This window comes from Rosa chinensis, chromosome 2 (assembly GCF_002994745.2).
Source record: "Rosa chinensis cultivar Old Blush chromosome 2, RchiOBHm-V2, whole genome shotgun sequence".
NCBI classification, from domain to species: domain Eukaryota; kingdom Viridiplantae; phylum Streptophyta; class Magnoliopsida; order Rosales; family Rosaceae; genus Rosa; species Rosa chinensis.
The window spans coordinates 57856541-57870075 of NC_037089.1; the positions used below are offsets into that span (position 1 = coordinate 57856541).

The 13535-nt window shown below is 46.7% G+C and overlaps 3 protein-coding genes across 3 annotated transcripts; 2 read left to right on the forward strand and 1 right to left on the reverse strand.

The window, feature by feature from the left end:
- The first annotated feature begins 252 nt into the window (after positions 1-252).
- On the forward strand, positions 253-1332 carry LOC112184612. The gene is made up of 2 exons (XM_024322868.1): positions 253-585; positions 637-1332. The coding sequence occupies exons 1-2, from the start codon at positions 253-255 to the stop codon at positions 1330-1332; spliced, it is 1029 nt and encodes a 342-aa protein (XP_024178636.1).
- Positions 1333-3021: 1689 nt separating this feature from the next.
- Positions 3022-5081, forward strand: LOC112184613. Its single transcript, XM_024322869.1, has 3 exons — positions 3022-3276; positions 3360-4712; positions 4905-5081. Exons 1-3 carry the CDS (start codon positions 3022-3024, stop codon positions 5079-5081), a joined length of 1785 nt encoding a protein of 594 aa, XP_024178637.1.
- A 5549-nt stretch (positions 5082-10630) lies between these two features.
- On the reverse strand, positions 10631-12962 carry LOC112184614 (probable polygalacturonase At3g15720). The gene is made up of 8 exons (XM_024322870.2): positions 12828-12962; positions 12583-12729; positions 12324-12488; positions 11732-11939; positions 11533-11614; positions 11326-11434; positions 11062-11178; positions 10631-10964 (listed from the first exon to the last, which is right to left on the reverse strand). Exons 1-8 carry the CDS (start codon positions 12960-12962, stop codon positions 10704-10706), a joined length of 1224 nt encoding a protein of 407 aa, XP_024178638.1. The 3' UTR covers positions 10631-10703.
- Between the last annotated feature and the right edge of the window lie 573 nt (positions 12963-13535).

Below are 13535 nucleotides of genomic sequence, written 5' to 3' on the forward strand. Positions count from 1 at the left end.
GCCCCGATAACAGGAGACACCAGCACCGCACCGGCACCTCCTACGAGGGGCAGTCAGAGGTTAATCCAGGTACCGGTAGACTTATTCCCGGAAAGCTTAAGGCATCTACCACCACCGCCGTTACCACAACCAGTTCACAGTACCACACCGGTACCCGATGCAAACACAGCATTACTCGTACAAATGAGCAACTCCTTACATGCCCTGCAGGCAAGGGTACATGCCACATAAAATAGACACACCTGGAGAGCTATGAACAGTTACGAGGACCGCCAGGGGCCTTTCACCCAACAGGTTAGGGGAGCCATTCGAGCGAATACATCGAAACCACTGAAGATCAACTATACGGGAGTTGGAGACCCCTACCAGCATTTACAGGCTTTCCGATCGCAAACAAACGCCAAGGGATATACGGACGAAATGTGTTGTAACATGTTCCAGGAAACCCTGTCAGGGGAGGCTTTAAGTTGGTTCTACGAACTGCCGGTCGGTTCTGTAGGGAATTTTAAGGAGTTGGCTGACAAATTTGTCGCTCGATTCATCTTACGCACTGATGGGATACACACACCAAAGGGCCTATTGAAGGTCCAGTAGGGAGAAGATGAAACTTTGAAGTCTTTTGTAAATCGAAGGCAGGCGGCTACAGCTAAGTGCAGGGACCTTAATAAGGAACTTGCTGAGCTGGCTTTCAAGAGGGGCTTAAGGCGAGGAGAATTTCTCTACGGGATCAACCATAATCCTCCAGCTAGCTACGACGAACTGATGGCCACTGCCATCAGACACGCTCAGGCCGAATTCGAAACATATGGGGACACCCCCAGACCAGAGCTAAGATTTTCCACACCAACTTCGACGACTAGGGATGAGCCACAAAAGAGGGAGTGGGCCCACATTCATGACAGGTCACCCCATACCTCAAACAAAAGAAGCAAAGAATCCTCGTCCAGGTCAAACAGTTACGAGACCACCCACCCTAACCGGGAGTTGAGGGCACAGCAGGGCCCAAGGACACCACCACCACCCCGGTATGAGGTGTTCACAATCCTGAACGCTTCATACGAGACTATCTGGAATGAAAACAGGGATGAGATACCGGGACCACCCCTAAGGAAATTCCCGAAGAGCAAACTTACCCAGCAGGATACCGAAAAATTCTGCACTTATCATGAGGATGTCGGACACAATACCAATCTGTGTGTTGCTTTAAAAAATATCATCGAGTCCCTCATCCAGAGAGGAAAGCTTCAACGATACCTACCTACTAAGGAGATAGGAGCTGTCGACATGTACGGCCAGATATTCACGATCCACGGTGGGGGCCCGAAAGAGTAGCCCCCCCCAGGGGAAGAAACGAAATTCTAGTTTCGGTCGTCCGGAAGTTTTCAACTTCCACAAAGCCCCGCAGCAAAACAGTGGCACCAAGTGGACATCGGTAACATTCCTGCAGGAGGAGGAAGCCGATCTGAGGATGCCCCATGATGATCCCTTCCTAATCACACTCCAAATGGACCACTATATAATGTCCAGGGTGCTCGTAGACACCGGGGCCTCAGTTAGCGTATTATTTCGCGATGCATACAAAGCTTTGAACAGAGGAAGAGCCAAACTGTCACAGGATAATGAGCCCCTCATTAGTTTTTCAGGAGATATCGTCCAACCACTCGGATCAGATTACCTATCGTGATCGATAGGTGAAAGTCCGAATTGTTCAACCATCAAGACAGAGTTCATCATAGTGGACTGCGTCTCGTCCTATAATGCTGTCCTGGGTCGTCCGGCACTTTGGCGTCTGAAAACCTTCATAGCAGGTCACATGTTGATGATGAAAGTGCCGACCCCGGCCGGCACAGCTACGATCCGGGGTGATCAGGCCTCTGCAAGGAAATGCTATTCTCTAACTGTATCCCGCGGTAAGGGAAAGTCTGAAATGTTGCACGTAGCTACTAACCCTCAGTTGGACAGGTACGAGGATCCCATGGCCGATACCGACCAGGACGAAGAACGGTCCGGTACCGTAGAAGACATTGAAGTGGTGGTGCTATCAGAGCAGTTCCCGGACAGAACTGTTAGGATTGGTACAAAGCTGTCTCCGGTTGTAAGGGAAGGATTGATCTCGTTTCTCCACTCTAACACATCTGCATTCGCTTGGTCCTATGAGGACATGCCCGGTATACCCTCAGAGGTAGCCACACACAATCTTAGTATTGTTCCTTACTCAACACACGTAAGACAAAAGCGAAGGGCCTTCACACACGATAAGTACCGAGCTATCCAGGTTGAGGTAAAAAAGTTGATCGCCATCAACTTTGTCAGGGAAGTAACATACCCCCGGTGGTTAGCCAACGTGGTAATGGTACCAAAGAAATCTCCGGGATCATGGCGCATGTGTGTGGACTACACAAACCTCAATCGGGCGTGCCTTATGGGTAGTTTCCCGCTCCCGCGAATCGATCAATTGATCGACTCCACTGCCGGTACCGGTTACTCAGCTTCATGGATGCGTTCAGCGGGTACAACCAGATTCGAATGAACCCGGCAGACGAGGAGTACACTGCCTTCACTACAGACAAGGGTCTCTATTGCTACCAGGTCATGCCTTTCGGGTTAAAGAATGCAGGTGCCACTTACCAGCGACTTGTCAACTCCATGTTTGAGGAAGTTATCGGTACTATCATGGAGGTATACGTGGACGACATGCTGGTAAAAATTTTAACTCCGGAGGATCATGTAGCCAACTTGTGAATCGTCTTCACCATCATATTGCGCAACGGGATGCGGCTTAACCCACAGAAATGCATCTTCGGGGTCGAGGCAGGAAGGTTTCTCGGCTACATCATTAGCCACCGGGGAATCGAGGCCAATCCAGAGAAGGTGCAGGCTATATTAAACATGGTATCCCCAACCTACCGGAACGAGGTCCAATCTCTTATAGGCAAGGTGGCCACCCTGTTAAGATTCATCTCCAGGCTGACGGACAAGTGTACTCCTTTCTTCAAATTGCTAAAAACCCAGCACGTCGAGATGATAGTCTGGACAGCGGAGCACGAAGCTGCTTTCCTTGGCTTGAAGTCGTACTTGTCAGAGGTACCTCTACTCTACAAACCTGTTCCCGGAGAAATGCTCTACGTATATCTGGCGGCATCATCAACAGCCGTGAGCTCGGTCCTGATTAGGAAGGACTCCGATTGCGAGTACCCAGTGTACTACGCTGGAAAAGGTTACACTGGTGCAGAATCCAACTACCCGGACATTGAAAGAGTAGCACTGGCTCTCCTGGTATCAGCCGGAAGCTCAGACAATACTTCCAAGCACATTCTATCTCCGTTTTCACTAATCACCCATTAAGACAGGTTTTGCAGAAACCAGAGACATCGGGCAGGCTAATTAAATGGGCCATCGAGCTGGGGGAGTTCGATATCAAGTACCAACCCCGGACAGCCATCAAGGGCCAGGCAGCGGCAGATTTTATTTCCGAATCAATCCCTTCCCATGGACCAGACAAGGAACCACCTCAACCACTAGCCGCAAATCCACCTCCGCCAAACACTTGGCGATTATACGTTGATGGAGCATCCAACAAGAAAACTAGCGGAGCCGGCATCCTGCTAATTAGCCCGGACGATCAAGTCTACCAGTACGCCCTCAAATTTTCCTTCAAGGCATCCAACAATGCCGCAGAATACGAGGCACTCATAGCAGGTCTGCAGATCGCCCGGGAACTAGGGGTCCAACACCTTAGTATCTTCAGTGATTCTCAGTTGGTCGTAAACCAGGTCAGCGGTAACTTCGAGGCAAAGGAGCCCCACATGTCCTCCTACCAGGCCTTGGCCCGGGCTTTAGTTCAGAGGTTCACCTCCTACATTTTTACCCAAATACCGAGGGCAGAAAACGACAAGGCAGACGCCCTTGCTAAGCTCGCATCAACTTCTCCAAACCCTACTTATGGGGCCACTAAAGTCGAAATACTCGCGGGACCTAGCACTTCCAAAACGGTATCAGAAATATTTTCGGTGGATCACACAACTTCATGGATGGACCCAATTTTGAAATACATGGTCTACGGCCTAGCCCCGGATGATAAGGTCGAGGCCAGAAGACTACAGCTAAGGTCAGATCGATACACGATCATGAATGGGAAACTGTACAGAAGAGGGCATTGCTTTCCCAACCTGAAGTGTGTAACACAGGAGGAAGGTCACAAAATAATGAAGGACATTCACGCTGGTGTATGTGGTAACCATGCCGGAGCCCGATCTCTTGAACACAAGACCCTAAGGGCAGGATATTTCTGGCCAACCATGTCGGCCCTGGCTCAAACAATATCCGGTTCTTGCCACAAATGCCAAATGTATGCAAATATCCCAAGGGCACCGCCCATCGCCCTTTCCATCCTCCTTGCACCATGGCCGTTCTGTCAGTGGGGTTTGGACTTGATTGGTAAACTTCCCACAGTAGTGGGACAGTTCAAATACGTCATTGTTGCCGTAAACTACCAAACAAAGTGGGTAGAGGCAGAACCTCTCGTTGCCATCACCACCGAAAAGGTAAAGAGCTTCCTATGGAAGAACATCTACTGCAGGTTCGGAGTCCCGGATACCATAGTCACGGACAATGGTACCCAGTTTGACAATGACGAGTTGAGGGCCTACACACAGAACCTCGGCACTAAGATCCTCTATGCTTCCCCAGCTCACCCCCAGACCAACGGTCAGGTCGAAGCTGTCAACAAGATAATCAAGAAAATACTGAAAAAGAAACTTGACGAAGCCAAGGGTCTTTGGGCTGCTAAACTCCCAGAAGTGTTGTGGGCTATCAGAACCACGGCAACGGAGGCCACCGGGGAGACCCCTTTCTGCATGGCTTTTGGATCAGAAGCCGTACTCCCTATTGAAATACAAATCCAGAGTCCCCGGATCGAATACTTCAATGCGGGTACCAACTCAGATGGCCTACACCTCGATGCTGATTTACTCGAGGAACGAAGAGATGTGGCACATATGCATAACTTGGCAAACAAGCGGAGGATAGCTCGTTACTACGATGCCAAGGTACAGTCCCGGACATTAAAATTGGGGGACTGAGTCATGAAGCAAGTCTACCCAGAGCCCCGGGGACTGGATCCATCCTGGACAGGGCCTTACGAGATCATTGAAGAAGTAGGTCCCGCAACCTTTTTCATCCGAGATATGAACGGGGTCGTTTCCAGGCATCCATGGAATACACAGCGCCTGCGGTACTATTACAAGTAGCTCCGGGAGCATCTTGTCCTAGCTTTTGCTTTTTGGACATACAGCTATGGCAAGCTACCCATCGGGTACTCATTCTGTATTTAACCACCGTATGGTATTTGAATGGAAAAATGAATTATTCAGACCATTTCTAGCATTTTTTTACCTACCCCGGACATTCCCGGACATAACTATTGTCAGTTACTTTATTCCGGTAATAAGTGATGCAAACAAATGCTCAAGGTACGAAAATCCTAGAAATTTTAATTCCTTTCTAATTCCCATTCAAATTAAGGATGTTCCCATTCACAAAAAGCCTGGACTACCAGACAAAATTAAACAATAGTTCAAAAAAAAAAAATTTACAACCGATCGCCTCCGGCACCAGACTTGGCCGCTGCCTCCCGATCCTTCTTCTTTTTCTCCAGGAGACCCCGCCTGAATTTGGCTTCATCTAAATACCCGGCCGCCACCCACTCCTTGAACTTCATAATGACAGCCTTATCTTGGGCAGCAGCTAGCATAGAGATGAGCTCTTCCGAGGACTTGTACTCCTCCACGGCCTCGTGCCTCTCCGCGGGAAGACAATCCTCCAGGTGGTCTGCCTTCTCCTTCCATGAGACGGCAGACTCTGTAGCCTTTTTCTCGGAGTCCCGGGCGTTCTTTACCTCTTCCCGCGCCTCAGCAACCTCACCCTCAAGCTTCGCGATCCGCTGCTTAGCGGTGGCCATCTCAGCCCTCAATGAGTCCCGCTCCTTCTCCAGCTTGGCCTTCTCGCCATGAAGATACTTCACCTGCCCGGAGAGATTGCTAACCTCCTCCTTCAGATGAGTATCTTCCTCGCTGGCGTCAATGGCGTACACATTGAAGAGTGCCTGCAGATACACCGATTAAAACGTATATAACAATAAAAAATAGAGCAAATAAAACAAAACGTACCCGCATCATTGATTCCCAGGTGAAACGGCGATTCTCCTGGGGAGTGTTATCCTTGGCCCGAACCCGGTCGAGGTCAATATCCTTCAGATCCCCAAGCATGGACCGCACGAACTTTTCATCGGCAACCCCGTACTCACTCAGCAGCTGCTTGATGGGCCTCTTGGGGATTACCGGAATGGCGGGAGATAACAGGCCAAGAGAAGGCAACGACTCTGATCCCGGGTGATCTTTCTTTTGCCTCTTCGCACTAGTACCTTGGACATCCCGGCCAGTGTACATCACCTCCTTATCAGTCCGATGCCGGTGCCTGTGGGATCTCTTCTTCTCACCGGGGAGTAATGTCTCATCGCTCCCAGTGGAACGAGAGGAAATAGGCACTGGGGCCGGTACTTTTCCCATTCCGGTGTCATCTATCATAATAACATCGGCCATGGAGGGCTGCGCAACGTGGGTCACGGGAGCGTCAGGATCAGGTTCACCGTATCCCTCATCGGTGATCTCTAGAAGGGTTTCTTCAATGGACCGACTCGTACCTTTCGACCCTAGGTTGACGTCGATGTGTAGGGTGTCTTCTCCCTGGCCCATCAGCATGTCCATCAATTGGGCATCATCCATCCTGTCCTCCTCCTTGCCTTTCCGGGGTTTCTTCTTCGGCGCTTTCACTGCAATCAGTTCAAAGATTAGTTGAAAGTAAAAAGGACGAGTGACAAAAAAAAAAAAACAAAAACAAAAACAAAAAACTATATCTACGTATAGTATTTTAAGTCCCTTACCGGGGAGCCACCTTAACCCTAGCCTATAAAGTATAGAGTGCCGGATGAATCTATAAGAGCTCCTCTCTTTCTCTGACCACACGGCATATACCCGGGCTATCCTCTTCCTTTCTACTTCGGATAGAGTATAGGACTGGTCCTCTATAGCTTGGAAAGTACCGGTCAGCTACCACTTCTTATTTTTTATATGCCACCGCCCTCCAACTAGGAACACTTTGTTCCTCCACCTTTTGCTCATCGAGGAAGGCATGTCGGTAACTAGCGGCTCGTAATCCCTAGCGGCAAAGGTAACCGTACCCTCACAAGACTGCTTCCTAGAGTACAGTACCCGATGTACTGCGCGGAACTCGTTTCTGGATGGCCACCCTTGTTGGCACAAGTCCCACATAGCCATCATACTGTATATTTGGCGAACGGCATTCGGGGTCAGCTGCCCCGGGGACAGGTTCAGCATCCGTAGCAGATACTGTAGGCACCGGGGCAGTGGTAGCGACAACCCTTGGTGGAGTTGATTCTAGTGCAGCGCCACCCACCCCGGGGCAGGATTCGCGGCCATCTCCCCATCCCTAAGAGGCCTAAGCTCCACCGCGTCCGGTATCCTCCACTTCAGTCGCATGTCGATGATCTCCTTCATCGTCATGCTTCTCCCAGGTTCGTCGCATACGGTCTCATCCGCAAGTGTGTACCTCGGCTTTGGAATGCCCTCGGGAATGGCCACTGTGACTATCGGGGCCTCAGTGGATCCACCTTCGCTCTCACCCTCGTCGGACTCCTCACTACTCTCCGAGAACACCCCAGTCGAGGACCCCGTGTTCTCCGCTAATTGATCAACCCGGCCTAAGTACCGGTCGATATCCACTTCAGCTTGCCTGGCAGAGGACTGGTACGACGATCCCGTATCCCCACCCCTGGCTTCTGATTCCATCCTAACTACGGTACCGGGGACCTCAAATCTTGCTATATCTGGAACTAGAAGCACAAGGGTTAGCCTAACCAAAACCCAGAAATTCAAAGAAAAAACCTAGAAAACCTAGAAATTCAACCCAAAACCCAGAAACTCAACCCAGAAAAACCCAGAAATTCAAGCCAAAACCCAGAAAAACCCAAAAATTCAACCCAAAACCCAGAAATCCAAAGAAAAACCCAGAAAATGAAACAAACCCGAAAATCTAAGGCAAATAGACAACGACACTGGCATTGTTCGTTTCTGTCTTTATGCAAACAAGAGGAACAAAAACACAAACAGAAAACTGCCTTGGCAGGAACAGAAACAGACCTAGCAAATAAATAAGTAAAATCGTACAGGCAGAGGGAGAGATCTAACCTCTTCTTCGGCAGAAGATCGATCTCACTCCACAGGCACTCACACTTCTCCCTTGGTTTTCCCTTTCTCTCCGCTGCAAACCTTCCAAGTCTCCTGAGCTTCTTTTTCGCGAAAGTGAGGGAAAACAGTCGGTTTCCCTCTTAAATTCAATCTCCAATGCATCAAGGCCGTCGAAACCGAAACGCCCTCAACCGTAGGATCTCTACACGTGTCCCACGCATTCCCCCATTTCTTGAAGCCTTGGCAGAAGAAGGGATGGGCATTTATTGCACAACCCAGTCTGCCCCACGTGGCCGACATGCAACGCCCACCCCATCGGGTATCGGATCCAAGCCCTCTCTTTGCCCCATTGGGCACCAGAGGCTCAAATTCTCCACCCCATCGGGTATCGGAGCCAAGCCCTCTCTTTAACCCATTGGGTACCGGAGGCTCAAATTCACCACCCCATCGGGCATCGGAGCCAAGCCCTCTCTTTGCCCCATTGGGCACCGGAGGCTCAAATTCTCCACCCCATCGGGCATCGGAGCCAAGCCCTCTCTTTGCTCCATTGGGCACCGGAGGCTCAAATTCTCCACCCCATCGGGCATCGGAGCCAAGCCCTCTCTTTGCCCTATTGGGCACCGGAGGCTCAAACTCTCCACCCCATCGGGCATCGGAGCCAAGCCCTCTCTTTGCCCCATTGGGCACCGGAGGCTCAAATTCTCCACCCCATCGGGCATCGGAGCCAAGCCCTCTCTTTGCCCCATTGGGCACCGGAGGCTCAAATTCTCCACCCCATCGGGCATCGGAGCCAAGCCCTCTCTTTGCCCCATTGGGCACCGGAGGCTCAAATTCTCCACCCCATCGGGCATCGGAGCCAACCCCTCTCTTTGCCCCATTGGGCACCTGAGGCTCAAATTCTCCACCCCATCGGGCATCGGAGCCAACCCCTCTCTTTGCCCCATTGGGCACCTGAGGCTCAAATTCTCCACCCCATCGGGTATCGGAGCCAACCCCTCTCTTTGCCCCATTGGGTACCGGAGGCTCAAATTCTCCACCTCATCGGGTATCGGAGCCAACCCCTCTCTTTGCCCCATTGGGGGGGCTCAAATTCTCCACCTCATCGGATATCGGAGCCAACCCCTCTCTTTACCCCATTGGGTACCGGAGGCTCAAATTCTCCACCCCATCGGGCATCGGAGCCAAGCCCTCTCTTTGCCCCATTGGGCACCGGAGGCTCAAATTCTCCACCCCATCGGGCATCGGAGCCAAGCCCTCTCTTTGCCCCATTGGGCACCGGAGGCTCAAATTCTCCACCCCATCGGGTATCGGAGCCAAGCCCTCTCTTTGCCCCATTGGGTACCGGAGGCTCAAATTTTCTACCCCATCGGGTATCGGAGCCAAGCCCTCTCTTTACCCCATTGGGTACCAGAGGCTCAAATTTCTACCCCATAGGGTACCGGAGGCTCGAATTCTCCACCCGGTCCAGTCCCAGGGACTCAACCTCATCTTGTCCCAAGAAGGTGGCTTACCTACAGCGTAGCCCGCTCAAGATTTCTCTTCTGAGGGAACTTGGGGGACTACCTATAGGCACACTAGTGCCAAACCTTGAGACTAAAAAAAATAAAAATAAATAATAAGTCCCCACCCAAGAAACATTTTGAACGGGAACTTGGGGGACTTGTACATACTGGGGAGTCTCAACTAAGTTTAGCACTAGCCCCTGAGCCTCATCGGTACTCCCAGGTACTACGCTATGGGCCGGGTTCACGCCCCACCATGGCGGGTCTCACATGGGACGCCACCCTGGGCACCCAGGGCCCGGGGCAAGGCCAACACCGCCCATCTATTTACACCACAAGAGGACTGATATGGCCTCAGAAGAGCCTGTGTCCCACATCGAGGATAGGGGAGACTCCCTTCCCATGCTTGAGTATAAAGACATTAGCACAACCACTTTTTACAGGTAATAACTCATATATACACAATTGGATCTCCATACATCTATTAGTTTCTCACTCAGACATCGGAGAGGTATAAACCGTCCGGAACGGTTTATCCCTCTAACGCTGTGTTCTTGATACAAGATTTAGGAGTTGATCGGTACCCCAAACGGTATAGCATTCTGTGTGAGGTACCCGGAGAAAGCCACCAGAAACACTGAGTATACTGAAGGATGCATATACAGTGTCTTAAGCTTAAAGCTTTCGGTGTTTGTTGGCTTGTTCATATTCATCTGCATGCTGAATCTGAATCTATATATGCTAAAGTTTAGTTAGTGAAATAAAAGAAATAAAAAAGTTGACTGGATGAAATATTCAGAGTTTATTAAATAATTTTTTTTTTTTTAGAATAGAGTTTATTAAATAATTAGACGTAATGACAAGCTGAATTTCCCAAGTACAAACAGTTATTCTGCTAGATTAGCTTGCTTAAAGCTTTTAATTAACAAGTTTACATCTATGTATATAGATTAAAAGATATTGTTTCATTTGTCTTCAAGCAAGGGACTGGGGGAACAGTTGTGCTATAAGTTCCATTCGCATTGTCACAAAAGGCGTAAATGTTCTGATAAGCAACTGCCGAAGTGATATTGATTTGATTCATAATAATGTTGGTACAACCCGGTGTCTCGGTGCAATTAAACACAATCGCCTCCTCACTTGAAGAAGTTCCTTGAAAATCACTATATGTGACATCACTCACTTCTACTGCCTGAGTCTATATCATGTTGAACATATACATAACTAAGCGGTTAGAATAATCCAGTACGTGAGACAACTAAATTTTACTATAATTCATGAAAATAAAAACTCACCGATTTTTTACAGTCGTGCTTTCCATTACAGTAATGTTGGTCAATGATGATAGGATGCTTCGCGGCTATTAGTGTTATGTGTTCAAATGTTATCTTCCTAGCATATCCAGAACCACCCTAATTAAAAAGCGAAAAAGTGACCATTTCAAGTAGTTGAGTTCAATATCCATCGGACACTATATTGGTTTTCACCCGAACCAAAAAAGAAAATTGAAATAAAAATAAAAATAGCAACCGTATAATAAAATGATTAAAATCACTTACCTGCCATGTCTTAATTCTCGCTCCATTTTGTGTACCGTTGAAACTACAATTTCGTACTTGTATCTCTTCTACCGTCTGGTAACTTTCATTCACACCTAAACTTCCCACACTTTAAAATACAGGGAGAAGTTAGAGATTTATCACCAGGGTACTTATTCTAAGCAAATTACATGGATGCAATTATATAATTGCAAAATGTATACAAACCTAATTCCATGACCAGGTCCACATGCAATATTGGTGATATTGATAAAAGATGAACCATTATTAATGGCAATACAATCATCACCTGTTATCATGAATTCCCAAAAGAAAATTATTTGACAAGAACTTACATCACATATAGTTAATGATTTATAAGGTTGATTAGTAGATTCACGCATGCATGAAAGAGAATTAAGATTACCAGTTGCTATTGTTGAGTCATGAATATTGACATGTGTTGAGACAGAGATGTCAATACCATCCGTGTTAGGACTATCTTCAGGTGCACGAATATGAAGATTAGAGACGGTGACATTATTGCTACGGTTGATGCTAATATGAGCCTTTGGACTGTCAATATGTGCGAGTCCGCTTAACTGAAGATTACTGCATTTGAAAAGGTGTAGAGCCTGCAAAGTATGCATTTTGGTAGTAGAGTTCAAAAAAATGACAACTAAAATCTATCGAATTTATTACAAATTATGGTAAAAGAGTCATCATTTTATTTTACTTTCAAATTTGTGCATAGTACGTAACAAGTAAAATGCCCTCGTTCTATCTTACAGAAACATTGATTTATTTAGCTTAAAGCGTACTTGTGATGTATAAAAGATTTTAGTTAACCTTTGGTCGTGCGCAGTTGACCTTGATCACCTACAAATGAGCGGTAATTTTAATGTTTAGAGAAGCTCATATACATTAACTAATATATGTACGGATAAGATAGCATTAAGATAGATAATGATGAGAATGTAAATTATGTGCAAAAAACAATAATTTACATTCATTATTACTTTGTTAGGTTGGGTGGTAATATTGCTCCACCAAAGTGAACCTTGGCCATTAATTTCTCCCGTTCCATTTATTATGAGGTTGCTCAAATTTCGAAAAGATAACCAAGATTCTACACACCCTTTCCATTCATCTGGATTTTTGGGTGCCACAATTTTCCCCAGAATCTGCAACAGTAAGTTGAAAATGATTGTTATAGTTTGAAATCCTGATCCATATATGAATGATTACAACAATTTAATTTCTACTTCAATTTCCTACCTCGACCCGGATACCGTCGTTAGAATTGCAAGAACCTGAGAAGATGGTAGGTTGCAAAAGGAATGTTCTCTCTGCTGGTATTACTAGTGTTGGTGTCCCGTTACTAGCGTTGGTTGAACATGAGGCATTCCATGCTTTTAAGAATGCCTAGTTTTCATGCAAATATATAATTAATTAAAAAAATAATATTAATTCATTAAGAAGGAACATATGCAATAACGTACGAAAGAAAAATGATTTATTACTTCAGAATCATCTGTATCGCCATCTCCAACAGCACCATAATCCAGCACATTAAAAGTTGTTTGCCCATGTCCAAAACTAAAATTTGATGAAGCAATAGAGTAAAACATCAAAAGGTTGACAAGTATATTCCTCATGTTCAGGGATTTTGAACTAAGCATTTCAAATTAAAAGAGTGATACAATTGCACAGTAACAACAGATCGTGTAGCCAACTATAAAACTTGATTCTGTATTTGATAAAAAAAGTGCAATACATTCAAATCCTGAACCATTGTTTATATATCCAAGGATTGATCAAGGATGAAACGAATATAACCATGCCATGTTTTTTGATTCGTGAATTCACATTTATTTTCAGGGTATACCTTGAATTTTTTTTTATGTTAAGTTAGGAAACTAGTGCGATTAATTTCTTAATCAAAATGAATGCTTTTTTGACTGATCAAATTTTCACTTATTTTTATCACAAAAGTACATTCAATACGTTCCTTATGAAGTTCTAATTATTTTTGTTCAAAGCATGACATTAATTGTTTAATTTGAAAACTGCATCTAAAATTGTCCAAAAATGAATTGTATATGAGGTATTGACGATATTAAATTTTGAAAATGGTTTAGTTTGCACTAGCCTGTTTTTCAAAAGAAGAAACAAAAAACAGAAAATCATTTAAACTTTAATTGCTGTTGACCCGAGATCAAGCATTTTTT